This window comes from Scophthalmus maximus, chromosome 7 (assembly GCF_022379125.1).
Source record: "Scophthalmus maximus strain ysfricsl-2021 chromosome 7, ASM2237912v1, whole genome shotgun sequence".
In the NCBI taxonomy this organism is placed as follows: Eukaryota; Metazoa; Chordata; class Actinopteri; order Pleuronectiformes; family Scophthalmidae; genus Scophthalmus; species Scophthalmus maximus.
In genome coordinates, this window is record NC_061521.1 from 12429678 (window position 1) to 12453871 (window position 24194).

The following is a 24194-nucleotide window of genomic DNA, read 5'->3' on the forward strand; positions in this document are numbered from 1 at the left end:
CTCCTCTCCCCCAAGTGCTACCGGCGAGTTGGCTAATGTTTTGAACCGTCGACAGGATTAACAGTGGCTTCTTTTTTTTTTGGCCTTTTCTTTTGGGGCGTTTTTATAACACGGGTGAATCTCCGAAAGCTGCACGTGTGCTACGGTTCAAACACGTGTTGCGTCTAATGTGTTCATGTCTGAGACAAGTTAGCTTCGACTGCGTTGTCAGTCCCGTCACCTCCACGCCGACCGTTCACCGGTGCGACCCCGGTGGACCGTCCGACGTCGTTTCACCGCCCGCACCATGACCGAGAGGGGGGGCGAAGACAAACCCGGGCGAAGTCTGTCGCTGTCCAGGAGCAGGAGGAAAGGCGGTGCCCCGGCCGGGAGCCGTGCCAGTGCCGCGTCCTCGGCTCCCATCGCCTCGTTCTTCAGCAGCCAGCCCCCGCCCCGGCTGGCCTGCCCCCTGTGTGGCCTCCTGGTGCCCAGATTCAGGATCAATGAGCACATTGATTTGCAGTGTCAGAACTTTGACAGAGGGGACGGCGGTGTGGTGCCGAGCGTCCAGGTGTCACCCCCAGAGCCGCGTCGAGCACAGGACGAGGGGGCGAAGGAGGCCGAGACCAGTCCTTATTTCCAAAAGAAGAACTCCCAGCGGGCCTCTCGCGAGACAAAGAGTCAATCTGTGGCGAGGGCGACTGACCCGAGAAGTCTCTCGTCCGAGCTGTCCAGACGTGCCGGACCGGAGAGCGCACGGGCAGATGGCGCACACGCGTCACCGCGCCTCGCCACGGAGAGAGGCCCAGCGGAGACACCGAGCGGCTCACAGAAAGAAAACCTTCCGATTCAGAACTCGGAGGACGGAGAGGAACGCGTGGCTGCCGGTGACCCGACGACCGCCACCGGCGAGTCTCCGGGAGCAGGGGGCGAGCCGCCGTGGTCGGACGAAGGACACCACATTACACAGACATCCCCGTCACCAGAGACTTTCCACCAACGTCCACAAGTGCAAACCAAACTGGCAAAGAGGAGAAAGGAACCTGCCTCCGCCGGCAAGGCGTCCGATCTCAGGAAAAGAGCCAAATGTGACAGGAGCGGTGGGCCTGAGGGAGTCGATGCGGAGCAGCGCGGAACTGTCGCCACCTCGCCCGACCTCGCTGCGACGCCGGGGGACCCTCGGGAGACCAGGGCCGCCGTCGTCGACGGCGATTCACTGGCAGAGTTGTCTGAGCAAACCACCGGTGGCCGGGCAGTCGAGAGCCCTCACCCCCCGCCTCCCTACTACCTCCGTAACTTCCGCAGCGTGCTGCAGGCCGTGCTGCAGGACGAGGACGACGGGGCTCTGTTCAACCGAGACGACATGGCTCTCGTGCAGGCTTTTGAGAGGCTATCAGGTAGGCCGGCGGAATGTCACTCGGCTGTTAACGTACCATGATGGAATCCGGCTTAATTGTTCACGTGTGTTCCAACAGCCACGGGGCAGAAGCTGTATGTGCGGCTCTTTCAGAGGAAGCTGAAGTGGCTTCGAGTAAATAAACTGGATTATGGAGAGATACGCAGCGACCTGGGACCCGTCGCCGAGGAGCTGATTCAAAGTGGCTTTCTGCAGTCAGGTATATAAATGAAGTGACAATAAAGACTCCTGGGGGAAAAACAACTGATTCTGTGGCTGATTCAGCCGTTTAGTGTGTTGTTAAAGGCTTCACATTTACCTTGCATTCATTTTTAATTAGACAAACTAGTTATTGGTAGTCTATACTTTGTGTGTCCTGAAACTGCACATCAACCCAAACGTGCACATTAATTCATTTTTTTTCTTTTCGATGCCCACTAATGTTGATTGTTTTTTCCATCTCAAAGAGAACGATCTTGAGGACCTGGGAGAGGCTCTGGATCTCCTGCCTGCTCCTGAGCTCAAAGCTCTGGCTAAGAGCTTCCATCTGGGCAGCTCTGGGACTCAGAAACAGCAGCTTGTGGACGGGCTTGTTCAACTGAGCAGACAAAAGTCCATCTTCTCTCTGAGCCCTGCTCAGAACATCAGGGCAGTCATCCTTAAAAGGTGAAATGATCAGCTGCTTTGTGTTTATCTGCAGTACTAGTATTGGAGTGATGATCTCACCCCCTGGTCTCTCTAACGTGAAAGGGTGAAGCAGCTCGCGGGCTCCTGCGTGCGTCTGTGTCGTGGTCCTCGCGCAGTCTTCTCTCGCATCCTCCTGCTGTTTTCTCTGACGGATACCATGGATGAGGAGGAGATGGCATCTGGTGGGCAGGGCCAACTTTTCACCATCCTACTGGTCAACTCAGGACGCCTGGCCTTCCCCGACTACACAGTGCAGCGTGCAGCCAAGGTGTTCCAGGACAGAGAGGACCTGATCAGGTGAGGGCCAACACAGATCACTTCAATGTATTTTTAATCTAAGAAGGAATATATACTTCTAACTCCATTCATCCCACCAGATATGAAGTATCCATGCGATCCCTGCAAGAGGTCAACTCAGCTATGCAGGCAGGTCAGTGGGAAGAGGCCCTGGAGCTTTACACTGCTGCTAAAAGTGCTTGGCAGGAACTCAAGGAAAACCATGACCTCAGGTGATGAGCAATCAATTTATTTTTCAATTTATCCATTTGTTTCTTTCTGAATCGCTGATAGAGTCCCATGTGATTGTTTAACATTAACATTATCAATGTGTTGGATAGACACCAGGAAGAGTTGCCTGTGTTCCTGCGCAGCTTCACTACAGGATGGTCTTACACACGTATCTTATCCAGAGGGGTGGAGATCTTGCAGAGGCTACGTCAATACGAGGTTTGCTGACCTCGTCCCCTCACACTTGCACACAAATTGTAACCATGTCTGGAGTACGTCATGATTAAATGGGATAATTCTGTGTTACAGGAAGCAGTGGAGGAGCTGCAGTCGTTATTGTTGCAGTCTGTTTACTGTCCCGACAGCCGCGGGCGATGGTGGGAGAGACTTGCGTTAAACCTTCACCAGCACCTCAAAAAACCTGAGCGGGTGAGCTGCATTGTCTGTGGTTCCACCTTCTCATCATCATCATCTCTTTACGTGCTCAGCATTAGATGTTGTTTTCATTTGTTTGACTACTGTTTTTTTCTGTTGCACCTAGGCTATTTGTGCTATTAGAGATGGGCTGTCAGACGCCCAGGTTCGAACAGGACACAAGCTCTCCCTGCATCAGAGAGCTGTTCGGATGAAAGAGTCTGCCAGCTTCAAGAAGTATCGCCCGCAACTCAAAGACTTACCCACGATTCATGTCCATGATGTCAAACATGTGAGTTTGCTATGTCGGTATTGAGTTTCCTTGGTGGTTATTGTTGGTTTTTTGAAGATATGTATTATTTTCATGCTTGTGATTTTTCTGCAGGTGACGATCCGAGGGCAGCTGTTTCCTCATGAGGGAGGCATGGGGAAATCTATGTTTCTTTTACCAGCAAATAGAGAGGGGGAAGCGGGTGATGTCGCCACTGTAATATGTTCTGTGGAAGAACTGTCTTTAGCACACTACCGCCAGCAGGGTTTTGACCAAGTTAAACAACTTTTCTTTCCCTTTGAAAAACTAAGAACATCTGGATTATTCTATGATCACAAGAACAATATTCTGTCATTTTTAACGGAACAGGGATCCATGGTGAGGGTTCAACTTTCTCTACATTGTTTGCTCTTTTGCTGTGGGATATCATTTTCATGGAAGGTATTCCAGACGTTTTCCGAAACCCATACCAGGTAAAATAAGCTCCTTATAAGTTTTGTTGAATAGCCATGCAGCCAAATGAGTTTTAACTCATGTTTGTTTCTCCTCACAGACATGTCCACTGGATCTTTACACCGACTGTTTCTATGAGAACAGAAAGGAGGCGATTGATTCACGTGTTCAGTTACTCAGCGAAGCGTCTGTGGAGACGCTACACAGCATGTTGGAGGATGTCTGGACCTCACAGGAGGGGAAAGTGTGTTCATTGGTCAACTGGGAGCGTTTCTCATCCCTTCAACATGCACAGGTATATGCTGTCAATCTTGCAAATATATTAAGATCCTTTGCGCCCCAACCCTTTGGTCAAATACAGAGAGTTACTTATAGAAAACCTGCTCCAGAGTGCATGTGACCTGAGACTGAGATGACAGTTCACCTTTTGGCACGAAAATGACTTAAAGCATATAGCCAAAAAAACAACAAAACGCATTAGTGGTTCAGGGAAAGCCTCTGGCCAGTCCAGCCTTAAACCCAATAGAAGACCCGTGGAAAGGCTTGAAGTTGGCAGTTCACAGACATTCCCTATCCAGTCTGACAGCGCTTGAGAGGGTCTGCCAGGAAGAATTAGATAAACTGCCCAAATCCAAAGTGTGCAAAGCTTGTAGAGACTCGCCTAAGAAGACATGAAGCTGTAACTGCTGCCAAAGGGGCTTCTAAAAAGTACTGACATCAGACAGATTGATGTGCAAAAACGGAAAAAATTAGATCTACAACAAAAAGTGAAGGAGTCTGAAGCCACGGTATATGACATTATACATAATCTAAAAGTTACAGATATATATTGTTTTTATTACATTGTGTGTAGTTACAGCTGGACAGAATAATGCATTAATAAGCTTCAATAAATAACCAGCATTAGATATTTGTCTACATGTGTTAATGTAGGTACTAACATAACGGCTTTTATTCACTGATGTTTTCAGTCCCTCGTGTCTTGCCTTGGTGGAGCCTTCTTAGGAGGAGTAATGACAAGAATGTCAAAAGACTACAGACACTGTCGTGGAGGTTTGCCTGATCTGGTGGTATGGAACACCTCCCAAAACACCTACAAGGTGAGAAAACATCACATCCTAGCTGTTTTAATTAGCTGTATTCCTTTGTGTATGGATTACCACTTTGCGGTACCTGATTATTTCATATCCGATTACATGGATTAAACTGCACATAGCTCTGTGACACAAGTTGTCTTGTTGTTTTTAGCTGGTGGAGGTGAAGGGGCCCAGTGACCGGCTGTCCCAGAAGCAACAGATCTGGCTGGATGAGCTTCAGAAACTGGGGGCTGATGTGGAGGTGTGTCACGTGGCAGCTTCCGGAGCACGAGGAATAAAGGAATAAACGGACACAGAGGAACTGATTGAAGAGATTTTGCTGCTAAAATAAGATTTATGTTCCTGATTCTGATTCAGGTTGTCTTGACCAGATGTTGATGCTCAATTTATCTTCCTAACATAACACATTTAACCCTATTTGAGTATAGGGAATGTTGTGGAGAGGAGTGTGCCTTGTGAGTTTGGTATCATTAAGTCAACCACTGCTTCCAACAGGGAAGAGGTGCATCATGCGGCGATGATCACTGACAACTGCCATGATCAGAAATAGCTTACAGTCAACCAGAGCTGATGAAATGGATCCAGTGACCACACAAATCTGATGGCGTTTCCTTGTCTTTTCCAACACTACATTCACAGGATCTGAGGTTGCCAAGCAACATAAACATGTAGTTGGCTGCTTATGGATTATAAGATGGCTGTACGAGTTTGTTATGCAGTAATTACTGTGATAATGTAGCTGTAAATATTCATTTTTGTCACTATTCTTCAAGAAAAAAAAACTTGGGTGGTACAAAGAAAGAATAGCGCTGCAATTAATGATTATTGCCATTATTGATTAAACTGCTGTTTGTTTTATCTGAATAATGTTTTGGTCTATAAAATGTCATGTTACCCATCTCAATTTCCCAGCGCTCAAGTTGCCATAATTACATTGTCTCTTTGGTCTTACTAACAAATCTGTTTAGTATCAAAATAAGACAAACAAACAGCAAACCCTCGAAATTTGACCTTGAAAATGTTTTGCTTAAAGGTGACATATTATGCTCATATTCATACTTTTAATTTGGGTTACCACTTGAAAAGGTTTTCATGCTCTAATTTCAGAAAAGGCATCAGTGTTCTCATTCTGCCCATTCCTGCAGCTCCTCTTTTCACCACCTGTGTAAAACACCTGAATTTCTTTGTGCCCCGCCTCTCAATAAACCCCCCAGTCTGCTCTGATTGGCCAGTTAGCCCAGTCTGTTGTGATTGGTCAACACGCTTTCAAAACATGTAAGGAAATGTCACGCCCCCTTCACCAGAAAAGTGGGGATTGTCAGATTGCAGGCTGGGTTATACCCCAAAAGACTCCAACTGTGACATCACAAACACTGAAAAAGTGAGTTTTGCATAATATGTCACCTATAAAAAAAAAAGAAGATAAGAGACCAAAGTCAATTATTGACCAACCAGATCAATGGAAAAATCAGTGTGTCATCAGGTAAGTATTTGAGTTAATGTCTTTGATTACTTTGCACCACCGCTTCATTTTTAAAGAACTCCTTTGATGTGATCTATGTGGACTCTGGAATACCCAGAGGTCGACTTTGGTTTTATTGTCCCAATTTTGAAAGTTTCTGCGACGGTGGAAAAAGATTCACCATCACATTACATCACAATACATTATGGCCCGGCGCAGTCAGCGCTGCTTGCAGTGCCCGGGTCTTTGGACGCGTTTGGGGGAAGGGATGCCGAGCTGGTCTGCGTCTGACGTCAGGGCGTAGGGGAGAGAGAGGGAGACAGAGGGGAGGCGATGAGAGGAAGCTGCAATAAACACACAGGGCGTCTGCGCCTCTCGAAGTAGGACAATAAAGTGTGAACGGCATCAATGCTCGAACAATGGATCTAACAGACATGCGTCTTCTGAACGTGTTCCTCCTCGCGTGCTTGCTCAACTACACCCGAGGTGAGTGAGGCGGTGTTCGGAGAGAGGCACCGGGCGCTCGTGTTCGGTCCGCGGAGCGGCGGGTAGCGGCGGGTAGCGGCGCTAGCTAGCAGGGGGGGATCAGTGCGGCCTGCTTGTTGTGAACAGAACTGCTGCACCCTTTTCTCCGTCTCTCACTTCGAGCGGACGGACGACACTCGGCGCAAACGCGGACCCGGATTCGGCGCAGTTCGCCGAAGCGAGGCGACGTCGCCGGCTTGTGTCCGCGCGTTGTCATGGGTTTTTTCCCCCCGGCGTCGGGTTCGGGCTCGGTCTTGTTGTTGTTGTCGTCGTCGTGCGAGCAGCGCCGACAGCCATTGTTGTGAGAAGATGGAGCGGCCGACCGGCAGAGAACGGACCGTTAGCTTCGCGCTAGCTAAGCCATTAGCCGCTAGCGTGAACAATGTTGTCCAAACGGCCAGCGACGCCTCGGACGGGATGTGACACGAACCAGGCCTCGGTCCACTGTTCCCACGACGCTGGCACGGCGCTGGTGTCCGACTTGCCTCTGGTCAATGCCGCTGTGTGCCAATTTGCTCCAATTGACAATAGCGTTAGCCGCAAGGAATTTCGCATCTTTCAAATAATCTTTAAAATAACCCTCAGTGCTTCTTGTTTGAATCAAAATGACCTCCCCGCGTAATACTGCCCTGGCTGTCGTGCCTATGTGGCACCAGGCATCTGTTCCATGTAATACTAATGCGCTGAAGTGACAGGAAATCTGTCTGTATGTTGTCTTTTATACATGCAGCTAATCGGTGCCCACGTTCCTCATGTGAGATACGTGTACATCTTCCCTTTGTCAAACTGTCAGAAGTAGAAATCAGACTTGTTCGTGGGGAAATGCACATCAACACATCTGTGTGTCTGTGCTTCGCCGCGTTATTGTTCAGTTATGATGTCGTTTATGTGTTTGATGTTGCAGCGAGATGACACAAGCCGAGGAATTGGGAAGTCTTGTGTTGACTCGAGATTTAGGTGAAATGAAGGTGTTCAGGAACAGTCTTCACTTCTCATAGTCACCCCAATAAAAAATTAAGTGTCAGTAGCTAAATATTTCATAATGCACAACATGACTGGAGAAGTAGCCGAAGCCCGGCTTACCCATCTTTGTAATATAGTTTCAGTGGATCCTATAATTTATGGCTCACTTGTCTGGTATAATTACCGGTCAGACAGTACCAATTACACCAACTGAAAATACTTTCGTTTGGATCTGTGTTACAGGGTAAATATGTAGGTACAGTGGGGCTTGAATGGTCTCTGGGGTTAGTCAGGATGCCTATGAGGGAGTCGGTGAAATGGGTGGAGGTGCTCAAGAACCTGCGAGCCCACCGCCCACTCCTCCGGTGGCAAAGTATTTATGCGTTGACGCTTGTGGGCAGTTGTTTAGCACAGATCCAAAACTGGCATCCATGTGTCATAAATAGATTTAGCTGGATTGTAAGACACAGGCGACGCTAGTTTTCTGTCAGTTTCCATCATTTTAATCCTGCCTGTCAATTGTCTCATCACCCGTTTTCTTGGGCGCCTGAATTATCCTTACTTGTACCATGCCTCAATTATTTACTCTGTCTGAAACATTGCATACTTTATGGTTATTTATCGCTTGAACTATATCTAATTGAACTGTGATCATCCAAGGTTCATTTAGATACTTGGACATTAGTTTTTATGATACCTTATTGGACAAAAAATCTTTATTTTCTGTGTAATGAACTCTTAGGGACATGTGTTTGCAGATAGAGTGGGAAGTGAGACATGATCACAAGTGGTCACAGGAGAGCATTCAGGCCAGGTGAACTGATGAACTTAGTGCTGTCCACTTGTGATCGGATCTCTCATGATGGGTGTTAAAGTCTGAACAGGGTCAATAAGATCCATACACCTGGGATGACTGTTGTCATATTCTTAGATTCCATAATAGTATATATTTCACAATATTTCATTTTCCTTGAATTTTCCTTGTTCTTTTCAAACAGGACACTACAGAAACCCCCTGAACAAGTACATCCGTCACTATGAAGGCCTGTCATACGACACGGAGCTGGTGCACAGCAAACATCAGAGGGCCAAGAGGGCGCTCTCTCATGAAGACAAGTTCCTTCATTTAGATTTTCATGCTCATGGAAGGTTTGTCATTGTTGTCTCAAATATGAACCTGTCTCTGCATCTCTTGTCTGTTAAATCTCCACATCTATCTCCTTTTTTACCTGTCAGTTTATTTTGCACAGCACATCCCTCATATCTACATTGTTTATGATTAGAGATGGAGGCCAGCTAAAGCAGAGAGTTGAGGAGTGATTGAATGTTCTTTACATTTAATCCTGTTTTATGAAATCATAGACCTGAGGCCTGTACTTTGAAGCAGGATTTTCGGTCATCGATTGAACTTCAGGCTTAACTCTGGTTTTTCCTGCTGGAAACTCATTAGAAGAAAAAAAAAATAAGATCAAGGCCAGTCACCAGTCCAATACTGACTAATCTGATCACTGGAAAACCAGCATCATAATCACTACAGAATCCCGACTGGGACAAAAGAGGACAAACTATAAAGCGCAGCCTATATTGAGCTCAACACTGATTGCCCACTTTTAGAACGGCTCTGGTTCCAGAAGTGAATACCCAATTCATTGATATTTCATAAAATCCTTATATAAAGAGTTTTAAGGCTATAAACCACGAGATGAATCATTACATAAAACATTTTATTTATAGCAAAAAAAAAATTGGAAAACGGGAAAAAAGACTGAACGTAATTACTTTAAGAGTGATGGAACTACTCATCCCATAAACCACTGTTTTTGCCTGTCCATGACTTCCAACCAATCAGAGACTTAAATGTTACACTTTAGGATTGTGGGTAGTGTAGTACTTCTCAATGATATCGCAAATAAAACATTTTATTCTTAAAACAAGGTTGAGATCAGAAGACTTGCAGCTTCTACAGGTACAGGCACCATCATTTCACAACCTCATTGCTGGTGTTAAATCTACCTTGGAGGGTCACGATATTATGGCTAATAATCAAAATGTTGATCAGAATATGAATGGGATTTTCACTTCCATGGGCTCTTGGGGTCTTGCTGTTTACTGTGAGATGAACCGATAATGAAAATAATTTATTAGTTGCAAGCATAGTTTGGGTTTGTTCTGAATTCCCGCCACATTCTAAATACAGGCATGACAGATGAAATGGAAACCATGTGCAATGTGTTTGTCTGATCGATTGTTTCCATGGGGATTTCATACATTTGGTACCTGGGTGGGAGCCTCCTCCAGGTATAGAGGACGGCTGGATGGAAATACAAAGTCCTTATCGTGGTTCCTCATCCAGTCTTTTGAAGAGGTGGTGGTGTTTGATAGAAAGTGCCTACACTCACCATGACAAAGTCAAGACCATCTGGCTGGGAGCTTGGCAAAGGCTGTTTATCATCCTGCCTGTAGCAGAGCCTGCTGTTCCCAAACTCTGATGGTCCTTAATAAGGAGGAGAGCGATAAGAGCTGTGCAAACAGGCACATTGGCGGAAGATGTCTGTTCCTTTGAAAAGCGGGAATGTGTCAGCTCCTTTTCCTTTTGACTTTGTGACAAAGTTAGACACGCAACCCACATTTTGTGCAGCTATCTTTTTCCTGGTTTATCTGAAATAGCTGTTATTTTACTGCTTTTTTTGTGTACCTTAGATTTTCCTCCTGAGACCAAATTATAACAACACTGATTCAATAGCTTCTATTCACATACAGGGCAAGATATTTGAGTCAAGTTTCACCATATTTTGCATATCTACATTTTTACAATGCCCTCTGTTGCAGTTAATTTAGTTGCTGTGCTCTGACCGATAGAACAGTATTGTACACACAACACAAGCGCACAATGATAGCACTCTGTAGGAGTTACATGAAACCATAGATTTACTGTAAAATCTTTGTTTCCCTGCCATATGTTCGATCAACACAAAACAGCATTGTTTCAATATCTCCTAATTTTCTGTTCCCTTAAAATATAAAATCTTGAGTTTACCCTCTGCACAGAATACAGCTTAGATGCCAAACCATGCCCTTGTGTTCACCCTTTTTCTTGTTTCATTTACATTTTTCCCTTTTCTCAAGGTCTGGGGGAATATTGCTTACCTCCCAAAGCGAAGCCAAATTCAGATCCGCACCCAAATCCATAGGCTCACTCTCATGAATATGAATATGACATGAATAAATCAGGAGACATGTTTTGGACATCAAGGAACCAAACTGCAATATAGATAAGTTTTCCCATACTGTAAATTTTTTGTCTTTGATTTTAGGCATTTCAATTTACGGATGAAGAGGGATACCACCTTGTTTGCCCAAGATTTAAAGGTGGATGTTTCAGGAGAAGAAATTCCATATGATACCGCTCATATCTACACTGGGGAAATCTATGGTGAGGCTGTACTTCTAATTTAAATCCACATGTTTCTGTGTATTTATTAATAGTCAAAGCCAAACAGTAAATTCCTTTTGTTGTTGCTTGTATTTTCTGAAATATGAACACCTGATCCTATGTGAATCTTCTGAGCCGTGTACCTCTGTCATTTGGATTCCCAGGTGAGAAAGGTACCATGACTCATGGCTCCATTGTGGATGGTAAGTTTGAGGGCTTCATTCAGAGCTACCAGGGCAACTACTACGTGGAGCCTGCTGAGAGATACTTGGAGGGCAAAGATGTGCCCTTCCATTCTGTCATCTACCACGAAGACGACATACGTAAGTCCCCAGCAAGTTCAGTTACACAAATACTTTGGCTACGTCCATGCAAATACATTTTCATTTTAAAATGGCGTTTTCAAACTAAAAAGATCTCCTTGTCAGTCATCATTCCCATCCATACTAACACACCTGGAAAAACAAATATCCCATGACCGTTCACGTACATTGGTAATGTGGTGTAAGTAAGAAACAGATTGTCTACTCTGCAGCCCGTTGGTTAATTTGAGAAAAATGAACATTAGTCAAAGCAACAGTTTTGTTTTCTTGGACTGATGACAAGGTGGAACTCTTAAGTGTTTTGCTTTCACTGCTGGTAGTTGAGTCTTGACTGCTAAGAACTAACCAGACAGCGAGTGTGTGTGACTGCATCAACGTCTCTGTTCCTGCCCGTCCATACTACAGCACAGACCTGGAATTTTCAACCAAAATGAAGTGAGCAACGTTTCCAAACGCAGCAGCAGTGATGCGTGTTAAAGCAAAATGTAGTAGTGTGGATTTAGCCTTTGACAGCCCGTTTTCTTATAACCAATGATTATGTGTCATTGAATGCATTATTATTATATGTAAATGTGCGATCGGTAAAGTGCAAGGTTAGGACTGCAGAGCTGTTGGAGGCAGGCTGTTGTAATCTCCTCCCAGGGAGCTGAGAAACCCGAGGTGCTCATTAGATGAGTAACACGTTCTTTCTCTTGGGCTACTGGATCATTTAAGCAGTCTTTACAATGTTGGTTACACTGCTAGTGAGCACCACACACTTCACTCCACCGGCACGCGTACTTTCAAATCATCTGTGTACATATAGTATGTGGCTGAGGGGCAAATTAAACAGAAATGTGAATAGAATCGCTAATGAGAGAGACAGGAAAGCAACAGCTCACACAGCAAATCTAGGCTCAAGTGGCGTGTAAGTACATCCATTAGCTGATCATGAATAGTGCCAGAAATAGAGTGACTCAAGGGGTTAAGTAGCTAACATTGTCTCCCATAATCCTAACAATGTTGTGTCTGCCTCTCTCACTCAAGACTACCCCCACAAGTATGGCCCAGAAGGAGGCTGCGCTGATAGCTCAGTGTTTGAGAAGATGAAGAAGTACCAAGCCTCTGCCATGGAGGAGCCACCCAAGGTGAACTTCACCACACACCACAATTAACCCTCACCGTGTTAAGGAAAGAGAGCTTTTCTTTTTTACTTTTACACTGTACTCTGTGCAAGTTTAAATTACATTGACTGGAGAGAAATCCTATCTCAGCTTAATTAATGGTTGTCTACATGATGAATTAGTGGCTTATCTGAAGAGACGGTATCTGAATGGAAAGTTGTTCTTCGCCCCCAAAAAAATACACAACACATAGCAACAAATAGCAAATGGTTCATGGAAGTATTATTCCCATGGAAATATTGAATGACTGAACTCAATAAAAAAGTAACAGTACTACTCCTGTGACGTTTTTTTTTTACAAGAAGTGCATATGTGTGTGCGTGCAAGTGTGTGTGTGTGTGTGTGTGTGTGTGTGTGTGTGTGTGTGCAAATGTGCGTGCGTGTGCGTGCGTGTCTGTGTGTGTGTGTGTGTGTGTGTGTGTGTGTGTGTGTGTGTGTGTGTGTGTGTGACTGTGTGTGTGAGAACTTAACGAGGAAGTGGATTAGAGGTTTGATGCAATGCAATTTCTTTTTAAATTGTGTGTAATTGAAATTACATACTATAAATATATAGATTATATTTAAGTCAGATCACTGGGTATTTATTGTGTGTAATGTAATACACAAACTCGAGTAACTTAAAGCTGCACACATGGGAGACATGCGCCCACCAGTTTTCTGTTTCAGTTTATTAAAACATAAATTTCCCCAGAGCCAAAATCATTCACTCGACTAGACGTTCAGTTTGCATTTGTTATTTTTCCTCTTATGTGACATTAGAAGAACATGTTCCTCAGCACAGTTGCAGACCATGAACATGCTGCTGCAGAAAAACCACAGCCTAAAAATACCAGTCATTATTTATTTAGCCACTGTTTGGTTGAAAATGTTATATATATGTTTTATTTAACCATCTATTTCCCTCTCTCTATCTCGGGTGCTGCTCACACCAGGAGCTCCACATTGAGGCAGGCTCCAACGACCCCGTGCTGCTGAGGAAGAGGAGGATGGCCCAGGCTGAGAAAAACACCTGCCAGCTTTTCATTCAGACTGACCACCTCTTCTTTAAGTACTACAAGACCAGAGAGGCTGTCATTGCTCAGGTAACACACACATACACACACAAACAGTCGGCGTCCTCCACCAGATTTACACAGTGAGTGTGGAGGGATTTCATCTGGGGATGTTGCTGCAGAGGCAGATCAAATATGACTAATTAGTATCACCACCCAGTGCGAGGGGTGAGTCATAGCACATAACTGAGCGACAAAAAAACCCAACAAAGAAATCCCTCTAGGGTTCCCTTTGGGTTGCAGTAATGCCTGGTTTACTGTTTGTAATTTAAATCCAGAGCCTGGAAGTCAAAAAAAGATTTAAAAAAAAGCAAATGTCAATGAAGGTATAAGCACAATTAAAATGTTGAATGTTTAAGTAAAAGGTTTTGGAAATATTGGAGCTCTTGCCGAGAGTTAGATGAGTCTATGTCTATGACAGTCAACTGAATATATTTGGTGTGTGGACAAAACATCATCTTGGAGTTTGAGGAAACACGATTTTTTCATAATTTTATGGCTTTTTATGGACCAAACAACTAATCGATTAATCGAGAAAATGATCAACAGATGAATCAATTATGAAAATTATCATTGGCTGCACACAATAAAGTGTTATTTACCTCTCTACACACACACACACACAAACACACACTGTTCTGTTATATTATGTTTGACTGAATCTGTCAGTGAGATGCTGTGGATTAATTAACAGGATCTTAAAACGTCACAGCCAAAGCTTTTTTTCCCCATCTAATTCTTAATCCTGTGCGATACCTTTTTTTAAATTTCAGATCTCCAGTCATGTCAAGGCCATTGATGCCATCTATCAGGGCACAGACTTCATGGGCATTCGCAACATAAGTTTCATGGTGAAAAGGATCAGGGTAAGTTCTGTATTGATAAATGTACTTTTAAGTTTTACATTTTATGTTTGGTGTCACTCACGCCTCGCCTTTGAACACATCCTCATTCTCCTCCACAGATAAACACGACCAATGTCGACAGGGACAGGTCAAACCCGTTCCGCTTTTCCAACATTGGCGTCGAAAAGTTCCTTGAGCTCAACTCAGAGCAGAACCACGACGACTACTGCTTGGCGTATGTTTTCACCGACAGAGACTTTGATGATGGAGTGTTGGGCTTGGCCTGGGTGGGAGCCCCCTCAGGTACTGAAAGACAGCGTATCATCGGTGATGTTTTAGAGCCATTAATAAACTAACAAAGATATTTAGGTTTTAAACATTTATCCAACACATCACATTCATTGTACTGGGCTGTAACCCAACCTTAGTTGAATATAAGATTATTCATTCAATGAATAATTGTCTTGAACAAAATCACATTTCCCTTTGGTAATGAGGAAGGTCCTTAATTTTTTTGCTGTGTTTTGGAAAGTTTGTTCCAACCTGTGCTTTTGCTTCTCAGGGAGCTCTGGTGGCATTTGTGAAAAAAGCAAGCTCTACTCAGATGGAAAAAAGAAGTCTCTGAACACTGGTATAATCACTGTACAGAACTACGCCTCCCACGTACCTCCAAAAGTCTCCCACATCACTTTTGCGCATGAAGTAGGACACAACTTTGGTTCCCCGGTGAGTTACTTAGATGATTCAAATTTATGCGCAGCAAGATTTATTGGGGAGCTTGTACACTTTGTCCCTTCTTCTTTTAACCTGTGATTTTTTTCTTTCTTTCTCACTCTCAGCACGACTCTGGATCTGAGTGCACCCCAGGAGAATCCAAGAGCCAAGACAAGAAGGAGAAGGGCAATTATATCATGTATGCAAGAGCTACGTCGGGAGACAAGCTCAACAACAACAAGTTCTCCATCTGCAGCGTTCGCAACATCAGCCAGGTTCTGGAAAAAAAGAGAGGCAACTGCTTTGTTGGTACGTTTTTTTGTTTGTGTTTGACCTTGGATTTAAAATGTAACTGTCGGTACCAAGCTTTGTTTCAGAAATCACGACATTATCAGATTCTTACCCGTACTGATGATTGTAGGAGATTTTTAAACCCAGTGATGGCTGGAGAGTTAATCCATGTGACTAAGACTGCTGTAGCTGGTGTTGGCTTTGAAAATCCAATATTGGTATTTCTCCAAAAAGTGTCTTGGTGCCTGGTATTTCAGTTTTTCCACCAACAGACTAGTGAGTGTTGGGTTTAATGTAGCACTGGGCTTTGGGTTTTTATTTGAACACACCTATACACTGATTTTTATTTCCCTATTATTGCAGCACGGCATTCTCACCTTTTGATTTTCATGTGCTTTGTTTTTGTATTAAGTTGGTTTTCATAGTCATTGTCTGATTTCTCATCAGACATCTTTTAGTCTTCTGTGAAACAAAGTTTACAGACTCCATGTTTATTCTTCCTTCTCTAAACAGAGTCTGGCCAGCCCATCTGTGGCAATGGTCTGGTGGAGCCAGGAGAGGAGTGTGATTGTGGCTACAGCGATCAGTGCAAAGATCAGTGTTGCTATGATGCCAACCAGCCTGACAACAAGAAGTGCAAATTAAAGCCCGGCCAAGTCTGCAGGTAGCTGTTGATGTTATTTCTGCGTGAACTTTTTCGATGTTTCATAGTCAAGACCTGCCAGCTCATCTGTGATCACTCAACACTTGTCTCCTCCCTCACCAGTCCCAGCCAGGGTCCTTGTTGTACCCCCGAGTGCACTTACAAGGGGCGTAATGACAAGTGCAGGGAGGAGTCGGAGTGCGCTCACCAGGGCATATGTAACGGAGTCGGTGCTCAGTGCCCCACGTCTGAGCCCAAGGCCAACTTCACCGCCTGCCACGGAGAGACTCAAGTCTGCCTCAACGGGGTGAGTAGCTGAACTACACTGGGAACCCCTGGTTATAGCAACTTCATATTCAAAACGGGCTGCATGGTGGTGTAATAGTCAGCACTGTCCCCTGATAGCGAATCCCGGTTCACACTAACAAGGGCCTTTATGTGTGGAGTTCGCATGTTCCCTGTGTCTGTGTGGGTTCTCCGGCTACCTCCCACAGTCCAAAGACATGCAGGCTGGGGTTCGGTTAATTGGAGATTCTAAATTGACCATAGGTGTGAACATGAGTGTGAATGGTTGTTTGACTCTGTATATCGGCCCTGGGATACGTTGGTGATCTGTCCAGGGTTTTTCCTGCCTTTCGCCAATGTCAGCTGGGATTGGCATTAGCCCCCCGCGACCCTTAAAGGATAAAGCAGTATGGATAATGAATGAATGGATGGATGGATATTCAACGCAGTCAGTGCCTGATCTCGCCCGTCCTCCCCAACAGGGCTGCTCCGGCTCCATCTGTGAGAAGTATGGTCTTGAGGCATGCACGTGTGCCAGCCAAGATGGCAAGGACGAGACCGAGCTTTGCCACGTGTGCTGCATGGAGAAGAGTGAGTCATTTACCTTTTCCCAGCTTGATAACTGTCTGTCTTTGTCGTTGAAAATGTTTTAATGGATCTGCGTCTCCCCAGTGAGTCCAAACACATGCAGCAGCACCGGGTCCGAGCGGCTGGCTCGTTTCTTCAGCAAGAAAGTGACCACGCTTCCTGCTGGCTCGCCTTGCAACGACTTCAAGGGCTACTGCGACGTGTTCATGAAATGCCGCCTGGTGGATGCAGACGGGCCACTTGCCAGGCTAAAGAAGGCCATCTTCAACCCAGAGCTCTACGAGAACATTGCAGAGTGGATCGTGGTACGTGTCGATTCTGATAACCTGATCAGTTACATTTTAGTGAGGGTTCCAATGTGTTTTTTTGTATTGATTATTGTCTGTTTTTTCTCCAGGCTCATTGGTGGGCGGTGTTGTTGATGGGTATCGCCCTCATCATGCTCATGGCTGGCTTCATTAAGATCTGCAGTGTGCACACACCGAGCAGTAACCCCAAACTTCCTCCTCCCAAACCACTTCCGGGTGAGTCCATAGGTTTACAAACTCTATTCAAATGTTGTAGTTGACATGATACGTACGTACAGTATGTATAGACCGTCACATGCCTCTGCATTACACCGAACAATGTTTTTGTTTGTTTATATGTTTAAAAAGAAACCTGTTGAAACTTTTGACAAATCTCAGCAAAGAGAAAGAATCCTGCAAAAATTATCTTTTTTAACTAGGGTTGGGTATCGTTTAGGGTACTTTATCTCTTAAATTGGGCCCCAACGATTACTCAAGAAGAGTTTGACATGTTTGTTCCGGCTCAGAGGCAGCTTTGTAATCACAATTGAGTGTTTTTTTATCGGCACACCATGTGCGTATGTGTTAGCTGCGTGCTCAAACTTTAATGCCTGCAAATGTCAACAAGGTGGTATGATTCATTTCTAGAGATTTTCCGTTGATCAGTTGTTTCCTCCCTCCTGATATTAACCCTCACAAGTTCTTCCATTGTTGTGGATGCACTAAACGATTAGATATTGAGTTTGATTCGGCTCTTTTCTCAAAGGTACAATGACATTAAATGAAACGGATTGTGTTTGTAGCGTGCCGTCATTTGAATAGTCAAGTCTTTTAACTAGCTCTCCTCCCGACAGGCACTCTGAAGAGACGGCGAGCGCAGCAGCACGCCGCCTCCCAGGTGCAGCAACAGTCTCAGCACCAGCACGGCGGTCACGCCGGCCACGGGGGCCAGCGTCAGCCCCAGAGGCAGCCCCAGCGGCAGGCGCAGCCCCAGAGGCACCACCGTCAGCCCAGAGAGAACTATCAGATGGGCCAGATGAGACGCTGAGACCCTGCACCCTGCGGTCCCCCTCCCTCCCCACCTCCCCCCAATGCCTTGGCTCCTCCTTGTGCCTACAGTGGGAAACAAAAGCGTCACTCCATCCAAAGAAAAGCCTGACATGGTTGTTAGTCACCGTCATATCCTCCATCTACAGACAAAACGGACACGTGGAAAAGAGAAAACACTTATCTAGCAGCTCGATTGGCTCTTTGTGGAGTTGACTCGACCATCAGCCATTTCCGAATGCAGTGCGACCTCGCATCTTTTTCCACGGTTTTTCTTTTTCTTTTCTTTTTTTTTTTTGAAGGAGTGCCAAGGAGTTAATGTGTAGCTTTAGTAACTTCTGTGACGTGTTTTTTTTTCTTTTCTCCCCCGTTTTTTTGGTTCTATTGCAACGTCTTCTTGAGTGACACGCCCCGTGGCTGCTGGTATATTGTTCTGTGCTTTTCCTTTTGACATTCAAGCCAGAAACTAGAGACACTCAGAGGGGATTCGCGGCACTTTTGTGATTTACACATGTCAAACGACAAAAAGACACAGGCTTCGGTCTCGTGTGCAGACAGTCTTCTGCATGTGACTGTACATATTTAGTGTATCATAAGTGAAAACAAACTATTTCTTCTACTGTAAATGTGTAATTCTTCACTTTTTTCTTTGATTCTTTTCTTTTTTGGTTAGTGCTCTCAGGACTCTTAACACATAAATGAAGGATTGATGGTTGTGAGGAGTTCCTTGGACGTTGCCGTTGAGGATTTGAGGCCTTCCAGTTCTCTTTTTTTCGCGGTCGTCCAGTCAGGTGGAGCTCTTTCACTTTCAGATTGCAAGGTTTCGAATTTGAACAAAAAAGTCACCATATCCCCACATTTTAGGCCTTGTTTGTTCAAGGCCCCCTTTTCTTCATCTTTTTAAAAACTGTCTTGCTAACATCATGTTGCATAACGAGCTAGATGAGGTGCGGAGTCACGGGAACAGAAAGGGAAGATCGCCTAGTCTGGTCCACCTTTTATTGTCTTTACTGTCTTTGATGAAAAAGAATGAATAACCACTAAATGAAGCGTACAATGATTCTACCTGTTCAGCTACGAAGACGAGGGAGGGTGAAGACTGCTGTGGCTTAGTTTAGAGATGAGAGTGTCTCATGTGTCAGAGGTAGATTACATGAGTGTGGAAATAAATTGAAAAATGACTCCGGTGTGGATGTACAAAGAAAAAAATAACTAAGATTAAAACATTCTATTATTCTTCAAGATAGCGAATCTAAGAACTTTTCAATGTGGGCATGCAGACACATTTATTAAATGTGACTATTAATTGACCAAGGTCTGTAATGTTTGTATGTCACTCAACACTATTTACTTTGAAAAAATTAATGTGAGTCTTAAAACAAGTTGAAGGAGCGGTGTAATGCAGCAGTATTGTCACACTACTCACTGACACAGTCCTCTTGTGTGTTCACTAGTTTCACAGGAGAAAAGCAGCTGTCTTGTTCTGTTTTTAAAAAATATATTATTTTTTTAACTCACATGCAGTTTTCTCCTGGTCAGATCTCATCATGGACTGAATCCCCATAACAGCCCATGAGCGCAGGCCCCAGTGTGAGTTTACATCAGCGTGCCATTACACTTCGTGAAGCTGATCTTTGCGCATAGGAAGCGCCTGTAACGATGAAATGAAGGAGACGTGATTGTTATTATTTTTTTCGTTAGATTGTTTCACCTGAGGTGTTTTCTTCCTCCTCCTCCTCAGTGCAGCAAAGCCTGAGGCGGATGCTGGAGAGTGAAGACACCAATTGAGAAGACATGATAAATCTGGTCATGATATATTATTGCGCAAATCCTGTGATTTATGAATGATGCAAATTTTTTACACCAAAATAATTTGGCTTGTGGATTTACACTAAAAAGTAAAGCACGGGATTTTACATGATGTATTCAGCAAAGGATTCTTTTTTTTTTCTGCTCTGACGTTATTTTATCCTGGCATTATTATGCTTATTATTTTTTAAATGCATGCAATACGAATCTCAAATAATATCGTACAACACTGTCCTCATGGTCTTAATAATCACACGTGTGCTCTGAAGGGGACATTATAAAATAACGTGTCTTGCCGGTTAATTTATTTCACATGGCAGATGAACCGGGCGGGTGTCGGCTGTCGCTACATCTTCTCACGTCTGTACAAAACGGAGCTGTTTTTAAATTTCATCGTCTGGGCTGCGTCACGCTCGCGAGACGATTCACATGTAAAATTGTACAGTTCTTCGGAAATTTGGATTTCATTTGAAAAATGAAAAAATTACATTTTGATACATCAGTTTCATTTTTTGTATCTAATTCCCCAGTAAATTGTTCAAAGATGTTCATGTGTGACAAACTTTCCTCTCCTCTAAGTTATTTATGTTCTTTATATGTGCTAGTCCAACTGGAGTTTGATTACGATACTTTTCCTCCGCCATCATCAATGGTAAAAACAATTCAGTGTGATGGACTCAATGTTACATTCTCATTTTTGTCTCTGTTCTCCTGTGGCATGGTTTGGGTAGAAGAGCAGAAGAATAATGCCTGTAAATTTCCTTTTCTCTTTGATTTCGTAGTCTTGGTAAAGTTTTTAGATAAACGTGCACTGAAAATGTCCAAATTGAGTTGAAATGTGGTAGGTGATGTAGGCCGAAAGAACACAAGATTAAAAAGTAATACTACTGTCTGATTTTAATGTTCACTGTGTTTTATACAGTATCGGAAATTTTTGTTCACTTTGAACATTTTTACTAAAAAAAAAAAAAAGTTTCAAATTGTATTGTGCAAAGAGATGTAATTTTTTGGAGTACTTGAAATGCATTAATTAAAAGACTCATTCAAAATAAAATAGACCCCTGGTTACTGTCTGTAAAGTGTAAAGTGCAGTCTTTGGTTTTACTGTTTGGTGCCGTGTTTTCTCATGTTATGAGATCTCGTGCAGAGAAGGAAATCAGATTCCACTTCCGTGAATTAACACGTGAACAGTCCATGGCTGGACATTTAACGGATATGTTACAAACTGGTGGAGTTTGTAAGATGTGGGCATTTGGGAAACAGGAAGTCTTGGATTACACTGGTTGTTTTTTTTCCAGCACTAATTGTTAATAAAAGTTTGAATATCTCTGCTGCAATGCTGTAATCTATTTCTCTAGTGAACACTACCCAGCAAATCAAAGTCTGCTGGAGAAACCGAAGGACAAGCATCTGCACTATAGGAGGTCTCTGAAATATCAAAAGATCAGAATGTGCGGATGCTTTTCTTATTTTTATTGTTTATTTTTTTTACACATCTGTTCTCCCAATTATATTGATATGAAAATGTTCATCACTTTGAGAATCAGTTGAAATGTCAAAACTGATTGTAAAGTGCACATTCAACTTTTTTTGTCTGCATTAGGCCTGTAAGTCTCAATAGCATCAATTGTTTATGAGTTGTAGCATTCTCTCTCTTTTTTTTTTTTTTACCTCCGCCATGGAGGTTATGTTTTAACCCCTTGTGTGTTTATTTATTTGTTAGCAGGATTATGCAAAAACTACTAAACATAATCCATCATATATGTTGGAGGGACTGGGCCTTTGGAAGAACCCATAACATTTTGGTGCGGAAGCAAATCAAGGGGCAGATCCGGGTGAGTAAGATGTCTATTGTATTTTCTACTGTAAGAACTCGACAACCGTGTGTAGGATTGTTCGGCCTTGGTGGATGTATGTGCTGTACTGAGTGATAAAAAGGGGTGTGACGTTAGAAAAGAATAGTGGGATGAAAGAAGAAGGATTGAGAAAAAGATTATTGTTTTTATTTTTTGGCTTGTTCTTGTGGAGGTTGGGTCCTTCTGTTAAATGCAGTAGAGCGGCGTCACCAGCAGAGGGAGCAGCTGCTGTGGGTGAATTGTCGGGACCAGAGGTTTCAGAGCAGCCTGCCAGCTGCCAACATCAGCACCACAGACCCTCTTTTCCTCTCTTCTGTTTCCATTAAATTGTGTTTCAGCAAACGCCGACATGTTAAACCTGAGCACTTAACTCCAAATGTTGTGTGGGCTCTGCAATACTAATATTAATGTCCAGCACCAGCAAACACAAGAGAATCCACGTGTTTATCACACACTTTATTATCCATTGCCTGTATTCATTGATGACTTTCTCCTCACGAGTGTGTCTGATGATGTAACGGTGCGCAGGCGAGCACACGTTCGCACATGCATTGGAATGACGCCTGCTATTGATTTTCAATGCAGATCCTCAGCTGCAGCCATCGGTTTGTGTCATGAACAAGCACAGTCACACAACGAGAGTTGACGTTCGATATTCTCTGCGGTTGTATTCCAGTAAGTTGACGTTGTTGTCATCACTTGTGCTGTGGTCAATTTTCCCACAGTTCCCCCACAAACCGACACCACTCTGTGCTGGAAACAGAATCCTTGCAGAGAACGACGCCGATGTTGCCAACCCTGGTCAACATTCCACATCTCGATCTGCAGCTCTGTGCAAGGAGCTCACGTCACGGCCGAGGCGAGCAGCACCTTTTGTCTGTCCTTGCAGTGACAAAGCATGATTGTGAAAGTGGCGACCGGCCTGCTGAGCGTCACCCACCCTCAGCTGACCCTGAAGACCCTTTGCAAGAACAAAGAGTGAGAATACAGTCGAGGCAAAGACATAACAGACGGCTCAGTGTCAACTATCAGCAGTAGATTTTCAAAGCTCCTCCGTCCAGATCTGGTCAGATTTAGTTTTGTATACCTCATGAAAACGTTAGAGCGCTCCTCCTTATGAGATGAAACCAGTTGGGATGAATCTCATCTGTTTTTATCAAATCTTACGGTGTCTTTTCCTCTAATTTAAAACAACAAACAAAAAATTCCTCAAACTGAACGTGTTTGCAGTGTCCATGTTATTTCACAGAGAGAAGGAAATAATGTATGTATTTTTTTTACAGACCCAGTCCTCAGAAGACGGTTCCTTGTTTGTGTTTACTCTTAGTGAAATATTGAACATATTCGCCTTTTGTAAGTACTATTTTTACTTTTATATATTTAAATTCATTTCATAGCTTTTTTCACTTAGTGCTCTTGTACTCTTGTCTTTGTCATTTCTCCTTGGACCAAAACACCAAGTTCCTTGTATGTGAAAACCTGCTTGGCAATAAACTTGGCTCTGATTATGATTCTGTTATTGCAGAGCAGCCTGTCAGTGCCTATGTGCTCAATCAGCACAGTATAGTGTCATCTTTATATGATTCATCGCCTGACCTATAGGTGAGAGATTAAAATAGAGAATCACATGAATCTGCACATGCATCGTTACCCAGTCATCGGTCAGTCTGTGAAAACTGATTTCCCTCCAGAGCTTTACTTGTTGCTGTGCTGGAGTCAGTGACCCTCACCTCTGATCTGTGTTGCCTTCACTCACATCTTTTCCTGTTTCACGTTATCAGTGAGGGCCTCTCAATTGGCTTACACCCAAACTGAAATGCTCATCCAACGCCAGCCATTTACTTACATGTACAGTTATGAGCTACTTGAATATACTAATTCTTTGCTACTCTATACATCTACTCCACTTCATGTTAGAGAAGGAAATATTACACTCCACTTCACATATCTGACAGCTATAGTCATTTACGTGATGTCGCCTTTTTATTGTTCGTGTTCTTTTTATTTTTATTTACTGTGACATTGTCTTCTTATTTGTTTTTATGCATGTTTCCCTGAGTATCCTCTGTCTGCTTTGTCTGTCAAAGCACGCTGTAAACCTTCT

General features: G+C 43.8%; 2 protein-coding genes across 5 annotated transcripts; both read left to right on the forward strand.

The window, feature by feature from the left end:
* The first annotated feature begins 1 nt into the window (after nt 1).
* Nucleotides 2-6039, forward strand: fan1 (FANCD2 and FANCI associated nuclease 1). Its single transcript, XM_035641315.2, has 13 exons — nt 2-1376; nt 1455-1595; nt 1843-2041; nt 2126-2359; nt 2440-2571; nt 2680-2788; nt 2879-2998; nt 3111-3275; nt 3369-3531; nt 3624-3727; nt 3808-4002; nt 4679-4807; nt 4956-6039. The coding sequence occupies exons 1-13, from the start codon at nt 287-289 to the stop codon at nt 5088-5090; spliced, it is 2916 nt and encodes a 971-aa protein (XP_035497208.2). The 5' UTR covers nt 2-286; the 3' UTR covers nt 5091-6039.
* A 347-nt stretch (nt 6040-6386) lies between these two features.
* Nucleotides 6387-21561, forward strand: LOC118314718 (disintegrin and metalloproteinase domain-containing protein 10). 4 transcript variants are annotated; one of them, XR_004794705.2, is made up of 18 exons: nt 6387-6752; nt 8753-8903; nt 11069-11187; nt 11352-11510; nt 12537-12637; nt 13606-13755; nt 14499-14591; nt 14690-14873; nt 15133-15296; nt 15410-15593; nt 16089-16239; nt 16342-16525; nt 16986-17094; nt 17176-17396; nt 17489-17615; nt 18233-19216; nt 19965-20015; nt 20167-21561. XR_004794705.2 is itself a non-coding variant. In XM_035641317.2 (16 exons), the coding sequence occupies exons 1-16, from the start codon at nt 6686-6688 to the stop codon at nt 18424-18426; spliced, it is 2358 nt and encodes a 785-aa protein (XP_035497210.2). In that variant the 5' UTR covers nt 6387-6685; the 3' UTR covers nt 18427-21561. The 4 variants fall into 4 exon arrangements, 1 of the variants encoding a protein (XP_035497210.2); XR_004794703.2 differs by having other exon boundaries at nt 18233-20015; XR_004794704.2 differs by having other exon boundaries at nt 19965-21561.
* The last annotated feature ends 2633 nt before the right edge of the window (nt 21562-24194 follow it).

Bases quoted from the DNA above. Each gene is read 5' to 3' on its own strand.
- fan1 (XM_035641315.2), top strand. From the start codon at position 287: ATGACCGAGAGGGGGGGCGAAGACAAACCCGGGCGAAGTCTGTCGCTG. The intron at 2,042-2,125 runs GTGAAATGATCA...CTAACGTGAAAG, and splicing joins AGGGCAGTCATCCTTAAAAG to GGTGAAGCAGCTCGCGGGCT. The intron at 3,728-3,807 runs GTAAAATAAGCT...TTCTCCTCACAG, and splicing joins TTTTCCGAAACCCATACCAG to ACATGTCCACTGGATCTTTA.
- LOC118314718 (XM_035641317.2), top strand. From the start codon at position 6,686: ATGGATCTAACAGACATGCGTCTTCTGAACGTGTTCCTCCTCGCGTGC. The intron at 14,592-14,689 runs GTAAGTTCTGTA...TCTCCTCCACAG, and splicing joins TCATGGTGAAAAGGATCAGG to ATAAACACGACCAATGTCGA. The intron at 17,397-17,488 runs GTACGTGTCGAT...TTTTTTCTCCAG, and splicing joins ACATTGCAGAGTGGATCGTG to GCTCATTGGTGGGCGGTGTT.